Source organism: Oculina patagonica, chromosome 14 (assembly GCF_052425735.1).
Source record: "Oculina patagonica isolate OP01 chromosome 14, crgOcupat, whole genome shotgun sequence".
In the NCBI taxonomy this organism is placed as follows: Eukaryota; Metazoa; Cnidaria; class Anthozoa; order Scleractinia; family Oculinidae; genus Oculina; species Oculina patagonica.
Window position 1 is genome coordinate 538,702 of NC_135771.1, and position 21,636 is coordinate 560,337.

At 41.5% G+C, this 21,636-nt stretch overlaps 5 protein-coding genes across 6 annotated transcripts in view; 2 read left to right on the plus strand and 3 right to left on the minus strand.

Moving 5' to 3' along the window:
• Positions 1-2,904, minus strand: part of LOC144637418 (uncharacterized) — a 28,411-nt gene extending 25,507 nt beyond the window's left edge. The window contains exons 1-3 of one of the 2 annotated variants that reach the window (XM_078496482.1): positions 2,790-2,904; positions 898-953; positions 168-212 (exon numbers count right to left, since the gene is read on the minus strand). In XM_078496482.1, the coding sequence (XP_078352608.1) occupies positions 168-212; positions 898-946 (94 nt within the window). In that variant the 5' untranslated portion in view covers positions 947-953; positions 2,790-2,904. Of the gene's footprint in view, positions 1-167; positions 213-885; positions 954-2,789 lie in introns of both variants that reach the window. The other variant, XM_078496481.1, reaches the window with a different exon arrangement.
• Positions 2,905-4,256: 1,352 nt separating this feature from the next.
• On the plus strand, positions 4,257-6,548 carry LOC144637432 (snaclec salmorin subunit A-like). The gene is made up of 3 exons (XM_078496498.1): positions 4,257-4,330; positions 4,577-4,647; positions 6,053-6,548. The coding sequence occupies exons 1-3, from the start codon at positions 4,314-4,316 to the stop codon at positions 6,514-6,516; spliced, it is 552 nt and encodes a 183-aa protein (XP_078352624.1). The 5' UTR covers positions 4,257-4,313; the 3' UTR covers positions 6,517-6,548.
• A 4,247-nt stretch (positions 6,549-10,795) lies between these two features.
• LOC144637396 (uncharacterized) lies at positions 10,796-15,877 on the minus strand. The gene has a single exon (XM_078496461.1). The coding sequence runs from the start codon at positions 15,855-15,857 to the stop codon at positions 11,280-11,282; it is 4,578 nt and encodes a 1,525-aa protein (XP_078352587.1). The 5' UTR covers positions 15,858-15,877; the 3' UTR covers positions 10,796-11,279.
• Positions 15,878-15,904: 27 nt separating this feature from the next.
• On the minus strand, positions 15,905-18,466 carry LOC144638917 (uncharacterized). The gene is made up of 2 exons (XM_078498202.1): positions 18,278-18,466; positions 15,905-18,144 (listed from the first exon to the last, which is right to left on the minus strand). Exon 2 carries the CDS (start codon positions 17,813-17,815, stop codon positions 15,905-15,907), a length of 1,911 nt encoding a protein of 636 aa, XP_078354328.1. The 5' UTR covers positions 17,816-18,144; positions 18,278-18,466.
• Positions 18,467-19,012: 546 nt separating this feature from the next.
• LOC144638918 (uncharacterized) lies at positions 19,013-21,462 on the plus strand. Its single transcript, XM_078498204.1, has one exon. It carries the CDS (start codon positions 19,013-19,015, stop codon positions 20,681-20,683), a length of 1,671 nt encoding a protein of 556 aa, XP_078354330.1. The 3' UTR covers positions 20,684-21,462.
• Positions 21,463-21,636: the final 174 nt, after the last annotated feature.

Below are 21,636 nucleotides of genomic sequence, written 5' to 3' on the forward strand. Positions count from 1 at the left end.
TATAGATTAAGATTTTTTTAGACAGAAAGGGGAAAATGTGATATTGTAGTGCCGAAAAATTAACCAAAGAGACAAGTGTAAACACGTGTGTGAGTACATTACAAAAACTGATAAAGATAAAAGAAGTGAAAAAAAAACCGGCTTATGGAAATATGATCAAGACTTACCGCCCGTTTCGTTAAGCCGACCATTCAGTAAAGATGATGCTTCGCCTATTAAAGAAACATTTTGTAACCATTTGATAGCTCTTGCTAACAAAAAAGTAGTAAGCATAGACTCCTTGCAGTCTGTTTTTCTCTCGAAATTTGTAAGACAGTGCAAGGCTTAGGAGAAGGTTCAGGACGTAGGAGGAGGGATTGGGGCAAGACAAGATGGCGCGCGTCTTTTCTCGTCTCGACCCAAGCCCCTTCTCGTCCATCCGCAAGTCCGCGCGCTCCACGGACCCTGAGAGAAACAGACTACCAGTAGTCTATAAGTATAAATAAATATTTTTCCTTCTGGTATTAATTATATAATTTCCTTCAATTGGTATGGTATTTTGCTCTAATGACCACTTTCTAAACGACACATTTAGCCGAATCTTTTTACATTATTCACTCCCGCAAAAAAAAAATGTTTGAGAGCAATAAAGCATACTTTCGACAATTGCGCAATACCAATGCAAAATTCAAGATGGCAGATGGATAACGTTATGAAGACGTCATTATCAATATGTTAACTTACTTATACGCTTTGACATGTTATTGGGCCAGTTGTTTTAGTTGAATTTTATTCATATAACTGCAAAACTTAAATTAATAGATACACGACAGTCATAACAACCTACTCCTCTCACCCATCCCTTAAGCTTCTAGACAGAAAATATTATAAAAGTCGCCAGGTTACCAAAACTCAAACCTATTAGAAGCACTGTCCATCCGAGAAAAACGGCGAAGACAATGTTCATCTTTGTCCTGTGTAGAGAGCACATGACACCTGGTTAGTAACGTCACGGTTCAACTTAGGAGACGGGTCGCACTTGCTGATTTTTTTTTTTTCAAAACGTCCTTCTTACTGGTTATTTACATCACTTGTTCGACCATTCTTTCGTAGATATCGGTGCCGGTTACTTTTTATAACACAGACAAAACATTTGTAAAATATTTCTTCATATGACATGACATTTCTAAAGCTCTAAATTTTCAACAGTATTTGATGTGAGAGTGATAAATGATCGTCGCAGTGAATTTCCAATTTAAGCAATTGGAATAAAGAAGCCTGAAAAAAATTCAGGGCTTCAACGGGATTCGAACCCGTGACCTCCGCGATACCGGTGCGATGCTCTACCAACTGAGCTATTGAAGCCACACATTGGGAGCGAGGTCAATTGATGATACCTGGTTCGAGCTCACAATTGACCTCGCTCCCAATGTGTGGCTTCAATAGCTCAGTTGGTAGAGCATCGCACCGGTATCGCGGAGGTCACGGGTTCGAATCCCGTTGAAGCCCTGAATTTTTTTTTAGGCTTCTTTATTCCAATTACTTAAATTGGAAATTCACTGCGACGATCATTTATCACTCTCATATACATCCGCAGTTCATATATGAATCATTTCATATACATTACATCAGTATTTGATGTGTTCTTCACACGGGTGACAAGTAACCTATTGAATATGTTGAGTGACGTCTCATCATATTAGTTTCTACTAAGAGATACTTGTCTTGTAGGTCGAAACGATTTTAAGCACTTTTGAACTGTTATACTGTTATGGATCAATATGACCACTGTTTATTACCGTTTGCGTTACAAGAATGGTATGAAACGGCTGCCCGATTACTGGTGTACAAGTTGTGGTCATTTTTTGACATAACATACTACCAAAGCAAGAACATAACCTGTCAAAAAAAACCCTTAATTTTAGTGCTTATAACTTGAAAAAGGGTTCGATGGCCCTTATGATTAATAGGCAACTGTTTGGCAAGTTAAACATTCAATCGTTCTAAAACATTTTTACTTCTGCTCGGAATTAAAGAAGACGCTAGGCAAAGGTTTCTGCTTAAACAATTTTTTAAAACAAATGTGTTAAAACAAATTGGTATTGCTAGTAAGTTGGTCTTTCATGTAGATGCTTTTCAGGATAGAAGGCTTAATTAAACAATTGTTTGGGGGGATTACTCATTCATTGAGCTAACGTTAAACTGAAATCGATGAAAATTTTTTAACTGCATTGTAAAGGTTTTCATTTTGTGCACACGTTTTGCTAAAGTTGTTGATGTCGTCCGTTGCTTATTATATTTTATTTATTATGATTACTCAACGGTTCGCCGTTCATTTAGGCGAAATTATTTTATTCTTTTTTGTAAATACAAATTAAACGGATTATTCTTTACTGCTCTCTTAGACTTGATATGAATGCCTTCATATGAAAACAAAGATTTTGCGAAACAATCTTTTTGGCAAATTTTGGCTTTTTAGCTTTTTTGGAAAATATATTTAAGAACAAAGATAAAATGTTGTTTGCCAGCCTTGGTGTACTTTTTAAGGGCCCATTTACATGGAAAGAGGATGATCCTAGCAAGACCTTGGAGACGTCTGGGACGAAAAAAAAATTGTTTTATGAGTACAGCGTAACGAGACAAAACTTTTTTCCTGATTCTAACTTGCTTTATATTTGGATGAAATATTGATATGTGCAAAGGATAAATGTATTGCCTCGGTTTTGTAGAAAGGTGTTAAATGTACTGAAAGGAATGGAACATAATAAGACGGAATCAGTGTGGAAAAATTAAATTATGATATAACTTACCCCCGGCGTGCGCTGAAAAACAGACAGCCTTGTTTGCTTTGTGAGTTCCTCTTTTGGCAAAGTGGTCCACAGTGGCTCCTGAGCTCATAGAGTCAATGCCAGTTAACGGTATCAGTTCTCAGTGACTCAGTGTAGAAGGAGGCGAAGTTTAAAATATTAATGACATGAAGTGTAAATAGATAGTTAAAAGGACAAAGCCTCAACCTGCAAAATCAAAGCAGGAGGTTAGATTTGTTAAGTGATCCGCGTTCCTTTAGAGGGGGGCAAAGGGTTTATGCGTGACACGTGAAAAGGGCAAAAATTAGTCCGTGACGCGTGAAAATAGGGCAAAAATTAGACCGTGACGCGTGAAAAATAGTTAGAAAAGAAACGTGATCCGTGAATTTTGCTGTTTCAAGTATACGTGACACGTGAATTTGGTTAAAACTTGTGCGTGAAACGGGATCACGAACCCCCCTTTGGTACCCTCCCTTTACAAACTAACGTTTCCTGAGGATCTGAGTCCTACATTACTAAAACAGTTTTAACTGATTTCAAGAGCTAAAAAGCTCGTTTAGCTCTTGAAATCTTTTCCGGTTGAAAAAAAATTCTTTTCAGTTTTCAATTTCTCTGGAATTTGGGTCACAAAAATTTATATTACCAAATGTTGAAGTAATATATCAAACAATATAAACACAGTTCCATTACATTTTCAAAACCCGGGAGAAAGTTGAAAATAGGTGACTTGCAAAGTATTTTTCTGCTGCCTAAGGGTAAGCCGAAAAATTAAATGGTAAAAAATCTCAGCGATTCACAGTTCCTTTATTTAAACGAAATGCATTATAAATGAATTTAACAACGCTTCAACGAACAATATATGTAATATGGCACTTTCGTTTAAAGTAATTACTGTTTTCTCTTAACAAATCCGCTGCCAATTTTCATCTATTTCTGTCAAGGAACAAGTGCTTGACCTTTTGATTTAGTTTGGCTCCTATACTTTCGTTTACCAAAAGCGAAGAAACCTCTCAAGACAGCAACAACCTGCTCAGGTCAGACTTTACCAGTACTGTTGATCACCGAACGCTAAATTAAACACAAAGAAACCTGTCGAGTAACTAAATCGGACGACAAGTAAAATTCTCTTTATTTTTCTACAACAGCGTTATAATCTAGATGAGAGCAGTTAAGATAGTTTTCAAGTTGATTATCGACCTTTTTCCTAACAAAAGGAAACTTTTAAAAATGCGAGTAATTATTACTCGCATTTTTAAAAGTTTTCTTCCTTGGCTTGAATAAATTCTGCCGGCAGAATTTCGAACAGAATAGTTAATCTTTACGCCCACTAGCACAGTTTATTCAAGCGTAGTCTAACCCGACTGTGCGACAAAACAGAAACCTGAATATGCATACTGTGCAAAACCTGTTAAAAAATGTGTCACCAGTAAGCAATTCACGAGTCCAAGAAAAGCCGTCTTTTTATTGTGTAGGCTAGAACATATTTTTAAGTACACTGTCCATTTTCAATCTTAAAACCAAGCAACAATGACATATCTTCTAAAGTAAGTCACTTAACAAGTTGTCAGGTCTTTGCTGTCGAATATTTAGTCAGTTATGTTAAACTGACAAATTTATTTAGCCGGGATCTCAGTGTTTTCGGTGCCTGTGAATTGCCTACATGTTGTTGACTATTAAGACTATATAGTTCTTGCAGAAATTCGAAGATAATTATGACACAATCTGGTCCAAACATTTTAATCAGGAGTGCAGCCATTTTAGTGTCTAATTTCTAACTTGGTCTTTTTCAGGTTCAAGATGATGTCGGTGGTACTATTCAAATTCATTGTAATGTTCTGGCTTACTTCGCATCTATCAAAAGGTTGGGAGTTTCAAATTGTTCTTTATTGATTTTAATTTTAACGAAGCCTTTATTTGTTTTAAGAAGGGCTCAGCTATTCGCATAAAAATAACTGTTACAGAAAAGGCAGGCAATTCAGTTAGTTACTATATATTCAACTAATAACGCTCTGAGTCGACATAAACTGATCATTTTCTTTGGAGGTGAAAAAAGTAAAACTATATATCTCGTTTAGTTATATTTAGTTTAAAAATTTTCTTCTAAGATCTCTTGTTACGAACGCAGATTTTCTTCTAGGATGCAATAATAATGATAATTGTTATATTTGATCATAAACGACCATCTTGAAACTGTAACTCTAACATGATATTCTAACTTGAAGTACTTACAAGCTCTTATTTCAAATTTCTTATTCTGAAGTTGCTTTGTTCTGTGAGTATTCTGGCGCATGAAACAAAACAAATCATACGGTTTATTTCAAGTATTTAAGCAAAAAAAGGCACTTACACGAATGCTGAAATTCTTATATTATTCTTATTATCTAATTTAAAATGATCCTGCAAAAAATGTATTCGAAGAAAAGCCCGAAGGAACCTATCTTAATGAGAAAGGAACAAATTGCACATCTGACAGAATCGACTTAAGTTCTAGGCGCGTTTTGCCAGCAAAACGGACTTCGACATATGACAAAAACTTAATTGAATTATTGGAGCGTGTAATCTCAAGTGTTCGAAGAAACGCGACATCTAGTTTTACTACATCAAAACGTTAAAAAACAACATTTTTTTTATTTGAAACCTATTTGGAATAGTCATTTTATATCAACATTTGCATTTTTTATAAACATTTACACCAGACGACTGTATATGTATGCTTATTTTTTTTTTGTCAAACGCATTAAAAAAACGTGTTTTTTTTTTGTTCCTATTTGGAATTAATGCTTTTGAGACTAGTATAATGGTTTGAGACACTTTAGTGTACTGATACATGACAGTCAATCTGGGCCTTCTTGTAACCTTCTTGTAACCTTTCCCACACATATAGGAAATGTCACAGCAACAGGTAGTCCAGGGACAGAGTCACAACATGAATGCAACAAAAAAGGGAATCGAAAATGTAGGGTGTGTCCTGATACTTTTCAGGAAACGTGTCGCTTAGGCATGTTTTCTCTACAATTTCTTGTGTTTACATATTGTGAGTTATTCTTGTCATGCAAAATGTCGCACTGCATTTTGTCCCAGCTACCTGTTGCTGCGACATGCTCCTGTCACATTTCGTATCAGCACCTTTGACCACCTTTACAGATTGTAAGTCCTGATAGTTTATATGACACTAGTGCAAAAATAGATAATTGGCAAGTTCTTACTTTTTGTATATTTTTTGTTAATAGTTTAATGTTTTATCGCTATGTGTTCATATTTTTTAGCTATGGCAAGTTCTTCTAGCCCTGTGAACAACTGTTACACTTTTCATGACATTGACAGTACATGGGACGAGGCTCGTGATGCGTGTCGTGAAAAGGGAGCTCACTTGGTTACCTTGGAAACGACAGCAGAGTGGAACAAGTTGAAAAGCTTTATCGCGGAAAAAGTGGCGAACGACGGAAGCTACACGCACTGGTACATTGGACTGCGAAAAGAAGGTGAAACATGGAAGTGGACCGAGGCGGGTTCGCCTGGTGTCGTTGTGGCTTCAGATGATAGCCGCTGGCAGGACGACGAGCCTACTACCGGTCACCCAATAGAAACTTGTGGGGAAATTAATTCCAACTATCGAAATCAGTTAGGGCATTTTAATAATGTTGAATGTAATGTTAGATATAATGCTGACGTAACCACATCAGACGGCAGCAAGGCACCACCACGAGGGTACATCTGTGAAAATTATTAAGCTTGCTTTAGAGCCAAAATTAACTATGTGATTAATCCAAGAGTTTGAAATATTGTAAACACAATAAACTGTTAGCAAAATAAAATGACTGACCAACAAATGAACAATTGTTCTTATATTTTCGGTTCTATAAAATGGGCGAAAATTAAAGTCCGTTTGCGTATTTGTTTGATAAAAAAGGTTTTTCTTTGTTCTTGTTCACCAAAGAGCGATTAAAAGACCCGAGTCCTTCATCATAGCATCTCCCGTTGCTGTGCAAGAAAGTGGTGTAGGTGCCAGGTTTTCTGTGATGACGTCATCTGTAGCGTTCTTACTTAGCATTGTCAAACCAATTGCGGCTTTGTTTAACCATGGAACAAAAAAATTGGTGTCAAAATTAAGGTAAGCAACCTTATGTTTTGGGATAGTCAATTGGTTTAGATGACACAATGTCGGCACTTTTTTACACGCCACAATGCCACATATGTCTCTGTGCCCCAAAATCCTTACTAAATCCCGCAGAAGACAAGAGAAAAACTGAAATTTTCTAGTACTGTTCAGAGGGTCTTTACAAGTTCACAAGAAATGTAGCAAAAGTATTCAAACAGACGATTTTGGAGCTGTCAGTTTTGTATTTGTTAGTGCGCAACAGGTCTATTTCATTAGCATTGAATTTCTGTTTCTTCACAACTTAACTAACCTGGTTGGACGCCATTTAATAAATTTGCAAATAATCTATTCCAAAAATCGTTGTGTATTTATTGAAATACACATCAACAAACAGGAGTAGTTAAGCGATGCGAAAACTTCAGAGTTAAAATGAATTAATGCAATGGAATCTGAAAAAAAAGTGAGGTAAGATCACTGGTTAAAATTGTGGCAAATGCAGTTCAAATGTTAAAAATAATAAAGTAAAAGATGTTCAAAATAATACTCTAAAAGTTTTTCAAACCAAGTCAGGAATTGTTTTCACGCGAGAACGCTGAAAACAATTCATACAGAATATGCACCCTTTTACAGCCCGTAGAAGGCGAAGTTCAGGTCTAAATTATTGTCTAGGTACAGAAAATCTATATTTTTACAACCGTGTGAAACTCGAGACGAATTAAGTGGTCGATGTTCTAGCAAGCAGAGAGCCTTGGGGAAACTATTGACAAGGCACCATTTAGTAGAAACTTAGATCAGAGGTCACTTATGTACCTCGTGCACGTCATAGCCATTCACCGGAATTCAAGTTTTCGTTCTCGTCCAATTTAATTGGTGCGTTCTGCAAGTTCTTTGTTATAAAACGTCACTCCCTTCATTTACAGTTCATTTCTGTTCAATCCCTCAAAGCTCCTTCTTGTAAGTTCATCAGTGATAGGTTAAGGGAGCCAACTTACTTGCCACAGTCTGTCTCAAAAGTGCGATTAGACTTTCTACTGCATTACAAAATGTTCTAAATCATTTACTTTCTATTTCTAGAAATATTCTAGAACTGTTCAGTAAGTATTTGTTAGTTCACACGGGGAGTATAAATACACAATTCGCAGGGGTCGGTGCACACGGTATAAGCGAGCACCATGCATGAGAGCTACAGATTCATTTCCCGACCACTTTGCTGGTTGTTGACTAAAAATACGCATCAAGACAGGGTAACTGAAGCGAGAAAGGGAGGGATACTATTCAACACAGCATTACGGATTAGTTCTTTTGTTTTGAAGGACTAAAATTGGTCTGTTTTAAAGAAACTTTTTTCCACTGCAAAACCACGAGCCCTTTTTGCTCGTGATTTGTGTAATTTTGATATTGTGTAATCGTGTGTAATTATGAGAGAGAATCATCACGCAGCTTTCTAAGTTTTGTGTTGGGATGTGGGACTGATCAGTCATTCTTGGACTAGTAGGCCTACGAAGAGATTGTTACTACGGGCTCGCCACGCATTGTTCACCAACGAACATATTCAAACGGCTAGTGTTTTCTGTATTTACTAGAGAACGATATGAGAGCTAGAGGTCTCTAAAAATTTAATCTATGTTGCTTTACAGCCTTACGTGTTTCACAGGGCAGATTATTAAGTCACAGAAACTCTAAACACCCAAAAGATTTGTCATAGCGAGAAATTTTAAACTAACAAATGCTCACAGATGCTATGGCGCTGTGAAACTCGAGAGTAATTTAATAGTGGACTGTGTTTTTGCAAGCAGGGAGCCTTAGGGAGGAATAATTTTGTTGAATGTCATAAAAAAATGAATTTATAAGTATCTCGTGCACGTGATAGCCATGCACAGGAAACTAATTTTCCGTTCTCTTCCAATTCAACTGGTATGTTGGGCCAGTTCTTTGTTATAAATAGTCCCCCCAGTGTTATTCATCATTCAAAGCTAAGCTTCTTGTCGTGCGTTAATCAGCAAAAGACTAAGTGAAGGAAAATAAGGTAAGTGACAGCTCAACTGTAGCCTGCGTTGCACATAGTCTAAACAACCAAAATATCGAGGATTTTATGACATGTCCGGCTGCAACACAGGCTACTCAACTAATGCCTCCGAATTACAACAGTGAAAAATTTGTTTGTGACAACCTTCCGGAGGCCAACATTAATAGCATTATTCTTACTAGTGAAAACGAGGTATGCAACAAATGCTGTAGAATGGTTAATACCCGTTCCTTAAAGATTTACATTTAACTGTATTTCAAAACTGCCGAATGTTTGAGAAGAACATTCATGTACATTTCGTGCTCGTGAAAAGTCCACAGGAAGCCGCTGTAGTCACTGTTGCGTACGACACCTATGTAAATGCTAAGCATGATTTGCTCTTCAGTTGTTTTTACTACTCACTGGGTCATTTGTATTTACAACACCCTGCCTTCTCCTCAACATGCACTGATACATGAGATTGCTAGTTCACTTGAAAATAAGAACTTAATCTGTCACTAGACTTAAGGCAAAAAAGGAAGTGTATAATTCAAGACTGAGCAAAACCGAGCTATGAAAACTAACCTTCTATTGTTCTACCTGAACTGACACCGCGGTTTTAACCCGGGGGGGGGGGGGGGGGGGACTCGCATATGAAAGTGACGGGGATGCTCGTCGTCTCGCTTAGGGGTGTAAATTTCGGATTTTTGGTCTCGCTTAGGGTGTTCCGGGGAAAACGCCAATATTTCTAGCCATAATGGTCTCGTTTAGGGTTACACACGAAGAAATATACAAATATAAATTCTATTCTTAGTTTTTTGTATCTTTTAGGGGTCAACAAAAGGTTGAACCACACCCAGATTGGTCTCTTTTAGGGGTTCTTTTTAAAATTTCCGACGAGCATCCCTGTCCGTTTCATATAGGAGTCCCCCCCCCCCCCCCAGGGGTTTTAACTCTATTCAACAAAGGCCGTTTATAATAGATTCGATACACATTGTTGCTCCTTGACTGATTGACTGAATACAAACTGAGCAAAAAGAATGTACAGCTAACGCAGGATGTTGTACTTCTTTGCAATATCAAATAAAAACCTATCTTTTGGGAATTAATAATCCAATACAGAAACATTCAAATAAAAGCGAGTTTTTAAAATATCTTCGTGCGGCATAGTGACCTATTTATTGTAAACGGGAAAAGTTTACTGATGCGAGAACGCTAGAAATTATATGTACATAATCAAAATTCTAATCTTTAAAAGAGTTGATTTTAGGTAGGAAGACACCCGGCACTGACACAGTTGATTTTGGATCAACGCCTCAAATTGTTCTAAAGAATGATGATTATGAACTATACTCCGGAGCTCAAGCAAGGAGAAAACGATTTATCTAGTGAATACTGTTTAGACTTATCTGAAAAAAATCACACTTTGCGTTGAATAGCAGTGAGTGAGCGTTGCAAAACTACTGTTTGCGACTCAGCTTTGAGATCAGTATTATGACATACACATAACCCTTTTATAACTCTTCTTCAAGGAGTTTAAGGTTTTGTACAAGTAAGCTAATTCTACAGTTAAGACAATTTTCTCAACCGGTGTTTACTTCTGTATAACTTTGTTCTTTGTTCCCGTCTTCTTGGCTGGAGGATTACTCATTTGCATCTGTCATTTATTTGCGTTCTATAAAACATAGTTAAATAATATGATGGGAAAGTAAAATTTTACATTAAACTGATTAGAATAGGCATTGATTGATCTGGAGAAGTCTACATGTTAGAGACAACTGTTTTTGACGACAAACTGGACAAGTCAGTTTGTAGTTATAAGAGGGTCTCAATGGGGATAACCGTTAGCCGTAAAACAGCCGTTAGGCGTTGAATAGGCGTTCTCGGTGAAGTCTATTCCCAAGTCGATAGAAACGTGACGAGGTCAGTTCTTTACAAAATCCCCGTTTTATTCTGAAAACAATTAATTAATGGCTAAAATTACATGGCTGCTAGGGTTACGAAAGTTGTTAACACAGCGACAAACTGGCTAGAAATAACAGCAATAAACAAAACTAGAACGCTAAAATTAAACAACAGAGCCTACCGATTATCGACGTTTGGTGAGAAAGATCCGGAGGCGGATAACAGTGGAAATAAACGGTTCCAAAAGGCACAAATTGACTAGATTACACGCACATGGGAATTCACTATGAAAACAGTGATTTTTTGAAGTGTCTATTCCCGGATGTGTGTGGGGGAAAACCGCTGAAAGAAAGGGTGTTGAGCGCGCGCCTCAACATGCTCCCCCCTTTGAACTAGCTAAACCTTAAGCGTTCAACAAACTATTTAAATCCTAAGATTTCCTGCCGGAAACAGTTCAGTGTTCAATAGTGTATAGTCACTCCAACTAATTTGACTCCTCCAGAAGACACAACTTTGAGATTGGGCGCAACAGTGTTGAATTCTTGGTCTTGACTTCTGCGGTTCTGACCAGTCCATCAGAGCCCGAGAAAACCTTAATTACTCGGCCAAGGAGCCAATGACCACGTGGGACATTCTCTGTAACCACAAGGACTAGGTCACCGACTGCCAAGTTGCGTCGTTTAAGAATCCACTTCTTACGCTCTTGGAGTAGAGGCAAGTACTCGCGGAGCCATCTCTTCCAGAAGTGGTTAGAGAGGAGCTGTCCCCTTCGCCACTGTTTGCGGGAGTGTATGTCCTCTTCTTCAAAAACTCCAAGTGGTAGGGACATACCCTGGCGTTGCTGAAGGAGATGGCTGGGGGTGACAGGTTCCCAGTCGTTAGGGTCGTCGCTACTTGGACACAGAGGCCTGCTGTTCAGGATTCCCACGGTTTCGGCGAATACGGTCCTCAGGGTCTCCCTTGTAACTAGGGCATGAGGATGCCCTAGAACGGCTTTCATGGTGTTGCGCACACTTCTAATGAGACGCTCCCACACCCCAGACATATGGCTAGCAGTGGGGGGCTGGAAGTGCCACTTCTTGAATGGTTGACAGTGCCACTCTACCTCTTTCTCGTGCAGGGACCTTTGAACAACTTCTTGGTCCAACTGTTGGACGGCCAATCTTATTTCATTCTCAGCTCCAGTGAAGTTAGTACCGTTGTCACTCCAGATTTCCTTAGCTGCACCACGAATGCAGGTGAAACGGCGCAAGGCCTGGATAAAGGTGTCCGTCTCTAGTGATCCTGCATCCTCAATGTGTATGGCCCTTGAGGTGAGACAAACAAAGATGCACCCATAGACTTTCTCAGTACCCCGGCCTCTCTTGACGTGGAAGGGACCAAAGTAATCAAGCCCTGTGTAGGTGAATGGTGGTTCATGTGGTACGAGTCTGGCTTTAGGGAGGTCTCCCATCATCTGCTTCATAACTCCTTCATGTCTCTTTCGACAGGGAACACATTGGCGAAGTGTCCGGCGGGTGAGAGCACGCGCATTGAGAATCCAGAACTTCTGTCGTAGAGCTGACAGGACATGCTCACGACCTGCATGTCCGAGTATCTCATGGTAGTGTCGGATGATCGCTACTGCAACCGGGTGCTCGCTGGGAACAAGCAAAGGATGGATGGCTTGGGAGGCAACAGGCGCATGTTGTAGTCGTCCTCCAACACAGATTGCTCCATTTATGAGGATCGGGCAAAATGCACTCAGTTTGCTGCTGTTTTTCACTGGCCTTCCAGAACTCAGGGCTTCCAACTCTTCCTGGAAGTACTGACGTTGGACTAGCCTTATGATGATTGTTGAAGCTGTGTGCATCTCCGTCAAGTTCATCTTACTGGTGAGTGGCTTAGACAGTGTGTTGCATTTGGCTTTCACAAAGTGAACGAAGCGTATGAGCCATGACACACTCCGGATCAGCTTCGGCCATGATGAGAACTTCTTTAACAACTGGTCCAAGGAGGAGCTGACTGTGACTGTTATGGTATTCTGATTCGCCTTTGGGGCAATGACTTCATTGTCATCTTCCTTAACATCGCCAACATCGCAGCAAGGCCAACAGTCTTCTGTTTGCCAGAGGAAGTCAGGGCCAGACCACCATCGACATCCAGGCTGAAACGCTTCAATGGGTAATCCTCGTGACCCATCATCAGCTGGGTTTAGAATCCCTGGGACATGATGCCATTGGGCAGGAGTCGTGTGCTCGTGAATTTCCTCAAGCCTGGTGGCGACGAAGCGATGAAATCTTCTGGTTTCATTCCTGATGTACTGGAGTACCGTAAGTGAGTCAGTCCAAAATGTCACATGGTCAACAGGAAGGTCTAGCTCTGCCTTGATCATATTGCTGATTCGAACGGCCATGAGACTTGCCATGAGTTCAAGGCGTGGAATAGTTGGTCTCTTCACAGGGGAATTGCGACATTTTCCGAAGACAAAGGAGCACTGAACGTGGCCGTAGGGATCGCTTAATCTTAGATAAGCTGAGGCTGCGTAGGCGTACTCACTAGCATCGCTGAACATATGGAGTTGAACTGTGCAGTCGTTCGCCATGTTAAGGTTCCTGTAACAGCGGGGTATTTGGATGGCTTCGATCAAAGGCAAAGAACGTGTCCACTGCTGCCAAACCTGCAGATGGTGGTCTTGAATTTCTTCATCCCATTCAACTTTTTCTTTCCAGAGCTCTTGTATCAACACCTTGATAGGTAGAACATACGGCGACACAAATCCTAAAGGATCAAACAGCGAGCTGATGGTGGAGAGGATTCCGCGCTTGGTAGCTGGCTTGTCTGTGGGCACTGTTTTAAAGCAGAAAACATCTCTTTCAGCATCCCAGTGTAGACCTAACGTGCGATTGATCGGCAGTCTGTCTAGTTCGAGGTTGAGGGTTGGGTTGGCCCTTTCTTGCGTTGGCAGTGCCTGTAGAACTTCTCTTCGATTGCTCAAGAACTTGGTGAGATGGAAACCACCTTCCTTCAGCATAGCGGTGAGCTTAACAGCAAGGTCAGCAGCCTCATCAACAGTGGCGGTGGACTTAAGGAGGTCGTCAACATAAAAATTACGACGAACAGTTTCGGCGGCTTGTGTACCATACTCTTCCTCATTGTCATCAGCTGTTTGTCTCAAAGCCTTGTTTGAGCAGCATGGAGAGGAGGTTGCACCAAATATGTGCACCTGCATCTGGTACTCCTCTGGGGCATCGTGTAAGTTTCCAGACCACCACAGGAAACGAAGAGCGTCACAGTCCTCGGCGGGCACTAGCACTTGGTGAAACATTTTTTCTATGTCTGCTATGAGGGTGACGCCTTCCTGACGGAAACGCATAAGGACACCAGCCAGATTGCTTATGTAATCCGGGCCTTGTAGAAGCTGTTCGTTCAAGGATGTTCCACCAAATTTAGCTGCTGCGTCAAACACCACGCGGAGCTTGTCTGGTTTGTGGGGATTAACAACTGGGTGGTGCGGCAGGTACCATGTCTTGCTACTTCGTTGCTCCGCCTCTTCTTGGGTGAGCTTGCGAGCATGGCCCATGGCAATGTACCCATTGATAACTGAGCGGTATTTCACTTGTAGCTCCTCATCTCGTTCTAGACGGCGCTTGAGGTGGCGTAGTCGTATTTCAGCCATCTGGCGGTTAAAGGGAAGTTGTGGATCTTCATGCTTCCAAAGGAGGCCCACACAATAGTGATCATCTTTCTTGGAGATCGTGTCATTGATTATCCTTTCAGCACGCCTGTCCTCTACCGACATCGACTTGTAGTGTTCATTGGTGCCAAGGGACTCAGACTTCCAGAAAAGCTCGACTTGATGGTTAAGGGACACATCATCAACTGCAGCATGGATATGGTGAACATCATAACTCTGACGCATTTGCTTGTCCCCAGTTCTTCCAAGAACGGCAAAGCCAAGGCACGAGCGAATCGCAATGGGGTCGTCTGGATTGCCATGACGAACCTCTAGGGGGATAAACACTTCGGGCACGTTAGTTCCAATGATCAACGAGATCTTTTGACGATCAACTTCTGGGAAAGGGACGTCCTTAAGATGCGGCCATCTTCCCTTATTGGCAGTGATGCATTGATGTCGCAGAGGAATCTGCAGTTCAGCACCCGACCACGCTCTCAGCAACTGAAGCTGTCGAGGTCGCTCATCGATGAGAGACTCCACTGTAAGATCGACCCTTTCCCCTTCCTGAGGTTCATTGTGGTTGCTCACTGTTGAGAAAACCAATCGGTCAGGTTGGCCACGGAGACCTAGCAGACGGACGAGTGATGGGTCTACCAGGGTAATCTCAGACCCAGAGTCTAGCATCGCGTAGGTGGTTATGGTAGTTCCATTGTGACCAATAACTCGCAGGGGTACAACTTGCAGAAGGATGGTGTCCGAGTCCTTAGACTTGGTGGTGCTACAGGAGGTAGCAGAGGGCGTGCCGTCAACTAGCGTGGGTAGGCTATCTGCAGAATGGTCCCTTGATACGCTCACGTGAAGACTGGTTGGGTGAAGGAGCGAGTGGTGGAATGCACCGCATCCTGAAACACGGCACCTGAAGGAGCTGGGACAAGTGTCTGCTGAATGTTCACGGTCTTTGAGGCAGTTTGGGCACAGCTTCTTCAGGGAGACTAGGGTTGCCCTCTCTTGTGGCGTCTTCCCCTTAAACGTATCGCATCGGTATAAAGGGTGCGCTTGACCACAGCAACGACAGCTGTTTGACTTCTTCTTTCCATTTTTCTGATTTTGTTGAGGCTTGCGGTCATCACTGATGGCCATTGTTGTAAACTTTGGCAGGTCATTCTTGTCCGGGGGCCTTTTGTTCTTGAAGGAGGGGCCAGTACCTGTTGTGCGATTTATTGGATGATTTGCAATGCTTGCGTGCCTATTTACGAAGCCCACAAAGTCATTCAGGGTGGTGAAGCTCTGGCCCTTTGCCTCTAGATCATATGCAAGGGTGGCAAACTTGTCCTTCAGGTGTTTTGGTAGGCGCTCTGTCATACTGATGATGTTTCCTTGATTGATTTCTGACAGACAGTTCATGGATTTTAAGGTGGCGAGGGCTTTCGTGGCCTGATCAGCAAACTTTCTCAAGCGGCTCTGTCTCCGCTTGCGATGGGTGGTCCTTTGGTGAGGTTGTTCACTACAGAATTAATGATCATACACGGTCTGCCATATCTCTCTTGGAGGATCTTCAGTGCTTGATGGATTCCACCGGTGGCTGTTTCAAGGCCACATACAGCTTCCTTGGCTTCACCTCCTAGGAACTGCAGTAGTCGAGTCATCTTCTTCTCGTCGTCAATGTCTTTCCGAGACATCACACAGTGTTGGAAGCGCTGTTGAAACAAGGGGAACTCATCTGGCGCTCCGACGAACTTTGCTATCTGGATAGGAGGTAGGTCTTGGTTGTGAGCAAGCCTTTGTTGTGCCATTGAAATATCCTTCATGGCTGAGGCAACCAAAGTTAGGACTTCTCCATTAGCAGAAGGTGTGGGCATTTCGTTCACACTTGAGGTACCAAACAAAGGCTGACGAGGCGTTGCCCAAGGAACAAGGCTGCTCATTACGGGTGGACTCAGCCCGCTGTCAGTGACAGGCCATGCACCAGTGTAAGTGGTGATCACAGGTGTGGTAGGTACTTTGGTAGAGGCTGGTGCAAATGGGCTTGACTTTACGGGTGGAGACCAATAGGGCAGTGTCGACGGAGTAAGATTGTTCATTACAGGTGACCTCAAACTGCTGACAGTGGTTGTGAATGAATTACCGGTCTTAAAGGTATTCACTGGCGCGACGGATACTTTGGTGGAGGCTGGCGCAAATTGACTTGGCGTTATGTGTGGAGACCAATAGGGCAGTGTCGACGGAGTAAGATTGTTCACTACAGGCGGGCTCAGGTTGCTCGCCATGGTTGTGGATGAAACACGGGTTTTAGAGGTGTTTACTGGTGTAACGGATACCTTAGTGGAGGTTGGCACAAATGTACTTGGTGTTACAGGCGGAGACTGATAGGGCAGTGTAAAGGAAGTGGCGCTACTCAACATAGGTGGGTTTAGACTGCTCGCGGCTATGGACGAAGCACCAGGGAGGTGTGCAGGCATGTCCAATACATTGGGTGCCACTGGGGGCAAAGAATGCGTGACAGTATTCAACGGCAGGTTAATATCACTACCAGAAGAAGGTGGTGCACGATTGAAGGGTGGTGACTCCACTGATGATGACTCATTGTCTGACAATCCCTCTTCCATTTCTTCAGTGAGTTTGGCCTCTAAGTCCATAATGGCAGCTGTCTTTCTTGCTTCTGCGAGCTTGCGGTCTGCCTCAGTCTTTAGGGATTCCAGCCTAATGATGGCATTTAGTTCTTCTTCCTCGGCTTCTCGCATCCGGGCAAGTTCACGTTGCTTTCTTTTCAGCTCCAACATCTTTGTTTCTTCTTCAACTCTCCGTTGTTTCTCTTGTTCGGCAAACACAAGAGCCAGTTGAGCCTTTTCCGCTTCCAATCTGCGGGCTTGCGCTTTCGAACTGTAAGTGTTGCTTGAGTGGCGTGACGATCGGCGACTGCGTGACTTCAGGGATCCATGACGTCTTGAACCAGACATTTTCTGTAAATCTTGCATCACCTGCTCGTTTAACTTAGTTGCTGCATCACAAATAAACTTTTCAACACTTGAAGAGAGGCTTATCCTTTGCTGAGCTAAGACGTCGAAACGTTCAGAATTTTCTGCCCTTTCTTCAGGTTCGGCAACGTCCATAAATTTATTGTGCGACAAAACAAAGTTTTTCCACAGGATTTCGTAATTGTCGAACTTTTGTTTTACTAAGGTCACGTTCGGCGAATCTTCGTCTAGTAACAGTGTTTCAATCTCATTTTGTGCTTTGGTAAGAGAGCCAAGGTGACCAGAACGTGAGCGCTTCAGGGAAAGCGCTCTCTCTCGCCTGACATCTTCGGAATTTAACCGCGTAGAGGCTCGCGATTCGCGTTTGTCGAAATCGCTGTTTTCCATTTCACGAGGAAAGGACGTCTAATCCGCCAACATGTGAATTAGCAGAGGTGGAACGGGTCGTATTTTATCGATTTGCTGAATAATCTTGGTGTTTACAACGGAGGTCGTTGCTCGCAAGGGCGAAAAACTATCCAGCGAAACCACGTGCTTTGTGTTGTCCTTGTGCAAGCGAAGCTCGGTGAACAAATCAGTGAGCAGTGCGATAATTGTTATCGAGGCGGCGAAACAATTAATCGAATAAAACCATGAATAGGCGTTCTCGGTGAAGTCTATTCCCAAGTCGATAGAAACGTGACGAGGTCAGTTCTTTACAAAATCCCCGTTTTATTCTGAAAACAATTAATTAATGGCTAAAATTACATGGCTGCTAGGGTTACGAAAGTTGTTAACACAGCGACAAACTGGCTAGAAATAACAGCAATAAACAAAACTAGAACGCTAAAATTAAACAACAGAGCCTACCGATTATCGACGTTTGGTGAGAAAGATCCGGAGGCGGATAACAGTGGAAATAAACGGTTCCAAAAGGCACAAATTGACTAGATTACACGCACATGGGAATTCACTATGAAAACAGTGATTTTTTGAAGTGTCTATTCCCGGATGTGTGTGGGGGAAAACCGCTGAAAGAAAGGGTGTTGAGCGCGCGCCTCAACAGGCGTAAAAATTGGAAAATTTTAACCGTTAGCCGTAAAATATGTTAACCGTAAAAAATCGGTCAGTAATTATAAATAAACCAAACTAGTTCACTTCATCGTCCCAGAATGGCCCTGACACCTAAAATATGTTTTTTCAATATAATGGAAATTAATTTTTAACTTTTAAAAACAATGAAAATTAACTTTTAACTTCTGTTTTAAAACCGTTATGGAAATAAATTAACCGCTAGCCGTAAAAAAGCCAAAATTTTAACCGTTAACCGTAAAAGCTATCACCCCATTGAGACTCTCTTATAACGCCTCCATGCAATTCTGTAATAGTCATTGTTCACTGCATGATTGCAAATTTGCAATAGTCAAATGTTAGCTACTACATAACTCAGTGTGAGCGTTACCTACATAATTGTAGGTAACACAGACTCTGTCATTCTGTAATAGTCAGATTGCGTTGATGTTCAACAATGTTCATTGTATTTATTTCTCCTTCTTTTTCTCAGTTATAACGCAGACATTTCACCCGTCACCGGATCCCTGGATGATGAATGAAAAGTCCAAAGCTGACTTTGACCTGACGGAAATCGATTCGATACTCAAAGTCTATTCTAATTCAACGCAAAACAAACCAGACTTTCAGAAGAGCATCGACAATATAAATGGCTGGGTGAATGAACAGAGAAAGAGTAAAGAAAATAAAGAAAGAGAAGACAACATCGCAAAAGTTGGTGCTGCCTTGAAGACCACAGTGAATGCACTGAAAAAGTTCGAAACTGGTGACCCTTATGACGCAGCGTGTGGCACCTTGGAGATCATTTCAAGTGTCGCGGCAGTTGCTGGTGGGCCTTGTGGGGTGGCATTTTCAGCATTGTGTAGCATTGCTGGGGCTATCATTTCGGCGAACAAGCCAGCCAAACCAAGCGTGGTGGAACAGCTAGCTAACGTGGTCCACAGAGCGTTGAATGACTTCCACAACAAACTACAGAATGCAAAGCTGAGCGGTTTGAAAGATCGTATTGAGTTCCAGCAATTGCAGCTTCGGGAGATGAAGAAGAAAAAAGAACTAGAAGATACGGAGTTGTGGCACGATTATAATCAGTTTATGGGCGAGCTGATATCCAGAGTCAACAACCCACTCGAGTTCAAGTACGAGAAAAGTCTAGGGCAAGATCCTGACTTGGCAGATTTCGTGCGGGCCGTGGTGACGTATTGTAACGCTTACACCTGCTTTATGGCGCTTCTAACAGCGGTGAGAGGAAAATATGAAGAGTTTGACGACAGTAGCGACATAGTCGACACTATCAATCAACATATCACGCACCGAACAACGAAAATCAAAGAAACTTTGACCTTCTTGTCAGATAAAAAGCACCTGAAGTTCATTGGCCGGCTTCCGTCAGAGGGCGGAAAGTTGACAAAAATACTTCTCTTGACCCGAAACCCAGAAGCAAAGAAAGTCGTAGAAGCAACCAGAAGAAGCTTGAAACTTTCTGAAATGCCTGACTCGGATGAAGTGGAAAAAGCAGCAGAAAAAGTGTCGCGCCAATCAGTGCAATTGAAGTTCGATGGAAAGACGTTCGCAGAGGGCCTACGTGGTATCTTAACAGCCGTGGAACTCCTCCCACTACCTATTCCCATCGTAATTGGTTCGGCGACAACGGTGCTATTTATCAACGAGACTGATTTTCCCATGAGGATTGTATCAGGGAAGGTTGGTTGGCCTAAAGGGAACATGGAGTTTCAGGAAGATGTCAAGCCTCACTCGTACTATGACAAGGTCATTAACAGCTTCACCGGTACGTTCTCCACCGGCGGCTATATCAAGATCGCATACGATGGAAAGCTCAGCTCCAAAGAGGACCCCAATGAAGGAGGCGCCGTCAAAGTAATTGAGTTTGCTTTGTCTTCGCCATATGTGGCTCAAATTAAAATTAACATTGGAGACAACAAGGAGCGAACCCGAGGAGAAGGCACCTACAAAAGTATGACTAACGATAAAGGCAAAACATTGTACTGGAAATGGCCGAATGCACCGGATGGAAAGCACTATTTGGCGAGAGCAGAAGTTTTACGAAGCACAGTTGAAGGAATCACAGACTGGATTAAGTTGAGAAAATTTAATCTTCTTCCCTACACTTCCAAAGCAAAGGGCACCTGGTGTTTTATCATTCAAGATTTTGATCCCGAGAAGGATCTGGTGGAAGAAGAAGAATGAATGAACTGAAAAGCTAGAAATGCAGAGCAAAGAGAGGAGAGCTTGATGCAGTTGGTTAGTTTTTTGTATAAACTGAACAGTTTTTTTACTTACCTTCGAAGTTTTTGTAATATTAATGGACAATTGGTAACAGCACCAGCAAAAGGATGCTTGAACTGCGGAATGAGTAAGATTTTATAAGAAAGAAAATTGTTAAACAATGGATAATTTGAAAAGGCGTCTTGAGATTTGAAAAGTTTAATAGCACTTTCAAGATTTTGTTATTCATTAGAAGCAGCTTTAATTTGATCCTGTGTGCGCTCTAATTAGCTAAGAAGCTAGCTTAAAACAAAGAAAACTGTGTGATATAAAGAAATACAGGAGCCCACATGACTTTGGCTTCTTTAGTTTTAAATGAATCGAATGAGGTTTCAACAATAACTATGCTCTTGTTAATTTCTTTCCGTTTTTCCTATTTAGAAACTTTGAGTTCTACTTTGTTTTAACTATTAAGCTCTCAATATCAAGGCAAGAACTGTGGCTATTATGTTGAACTGTTTTAAAAGAACGATGAAAAATTTTAAACATATTTATTCTCGCGTGTATTAGACGTGTTTGCCTCGAAACATTTATCATCACTCGTAGTATCTATATTTTATAACACTATTTATCCTTGCGTGTACTACGTGTGTCGGCGTAAAAATAACTAACCTCCTCTGCACAACGTATATTTTTTAGGATTAGTTTTCCTCGCATGTACTAAATATTTTCATAGAAATAATTATCCTTGCGTGCATTGATTGCCGCGTGAGGCGTATTTCTATCAAACATTTATTATCGCGTGTGTTTTAAAAGCGTTTTGTATTGAAGTTTTTACCCTCGTTTATTGTGTTTCCTCCAGAATCTTAATCCTTGCGTGTACTAAGTCCATTTGTAGAAATATATACCCTCGCGTTTAATAACCTGTATTTTTT

What these genes read in the sequence shown, in the direction of transcription:
- LOC144637432 (XM_078496498.1), top strand. An exon ending in TACTTCGCATCTATCAAAAG is followed by an intron (nt 4,648 to 6,052) that starts GTTGGGAGTTTC and finishes CATATTTTTTAG; the next exon opens with CTATGGCAAGTTCTTCTAGC.
- LOC144637396 (XM_078496461.1), bottom strand. Translation starts at nt 15,857, where the DNA reads ATGAACTGTCTGTCAGAAATCAATCAAGGAAACATCATCAGTATGACA.
- LOC144638917 (XM_078498202.1), bottom strand. Translation starts at nt 17,815, where the DNA reads ATGGAAAACAGCGATTTCGACAAACGCGAATCGCGAGCCTCTACGCGG.
- LOC144638918 (XM_078498204.1), top strand. Translation starts at nt 19,013, where the DNA reads ATGAATGAAAAGTCCAAAGCTGACTTTGACCTGACGGAAATCGATTCG.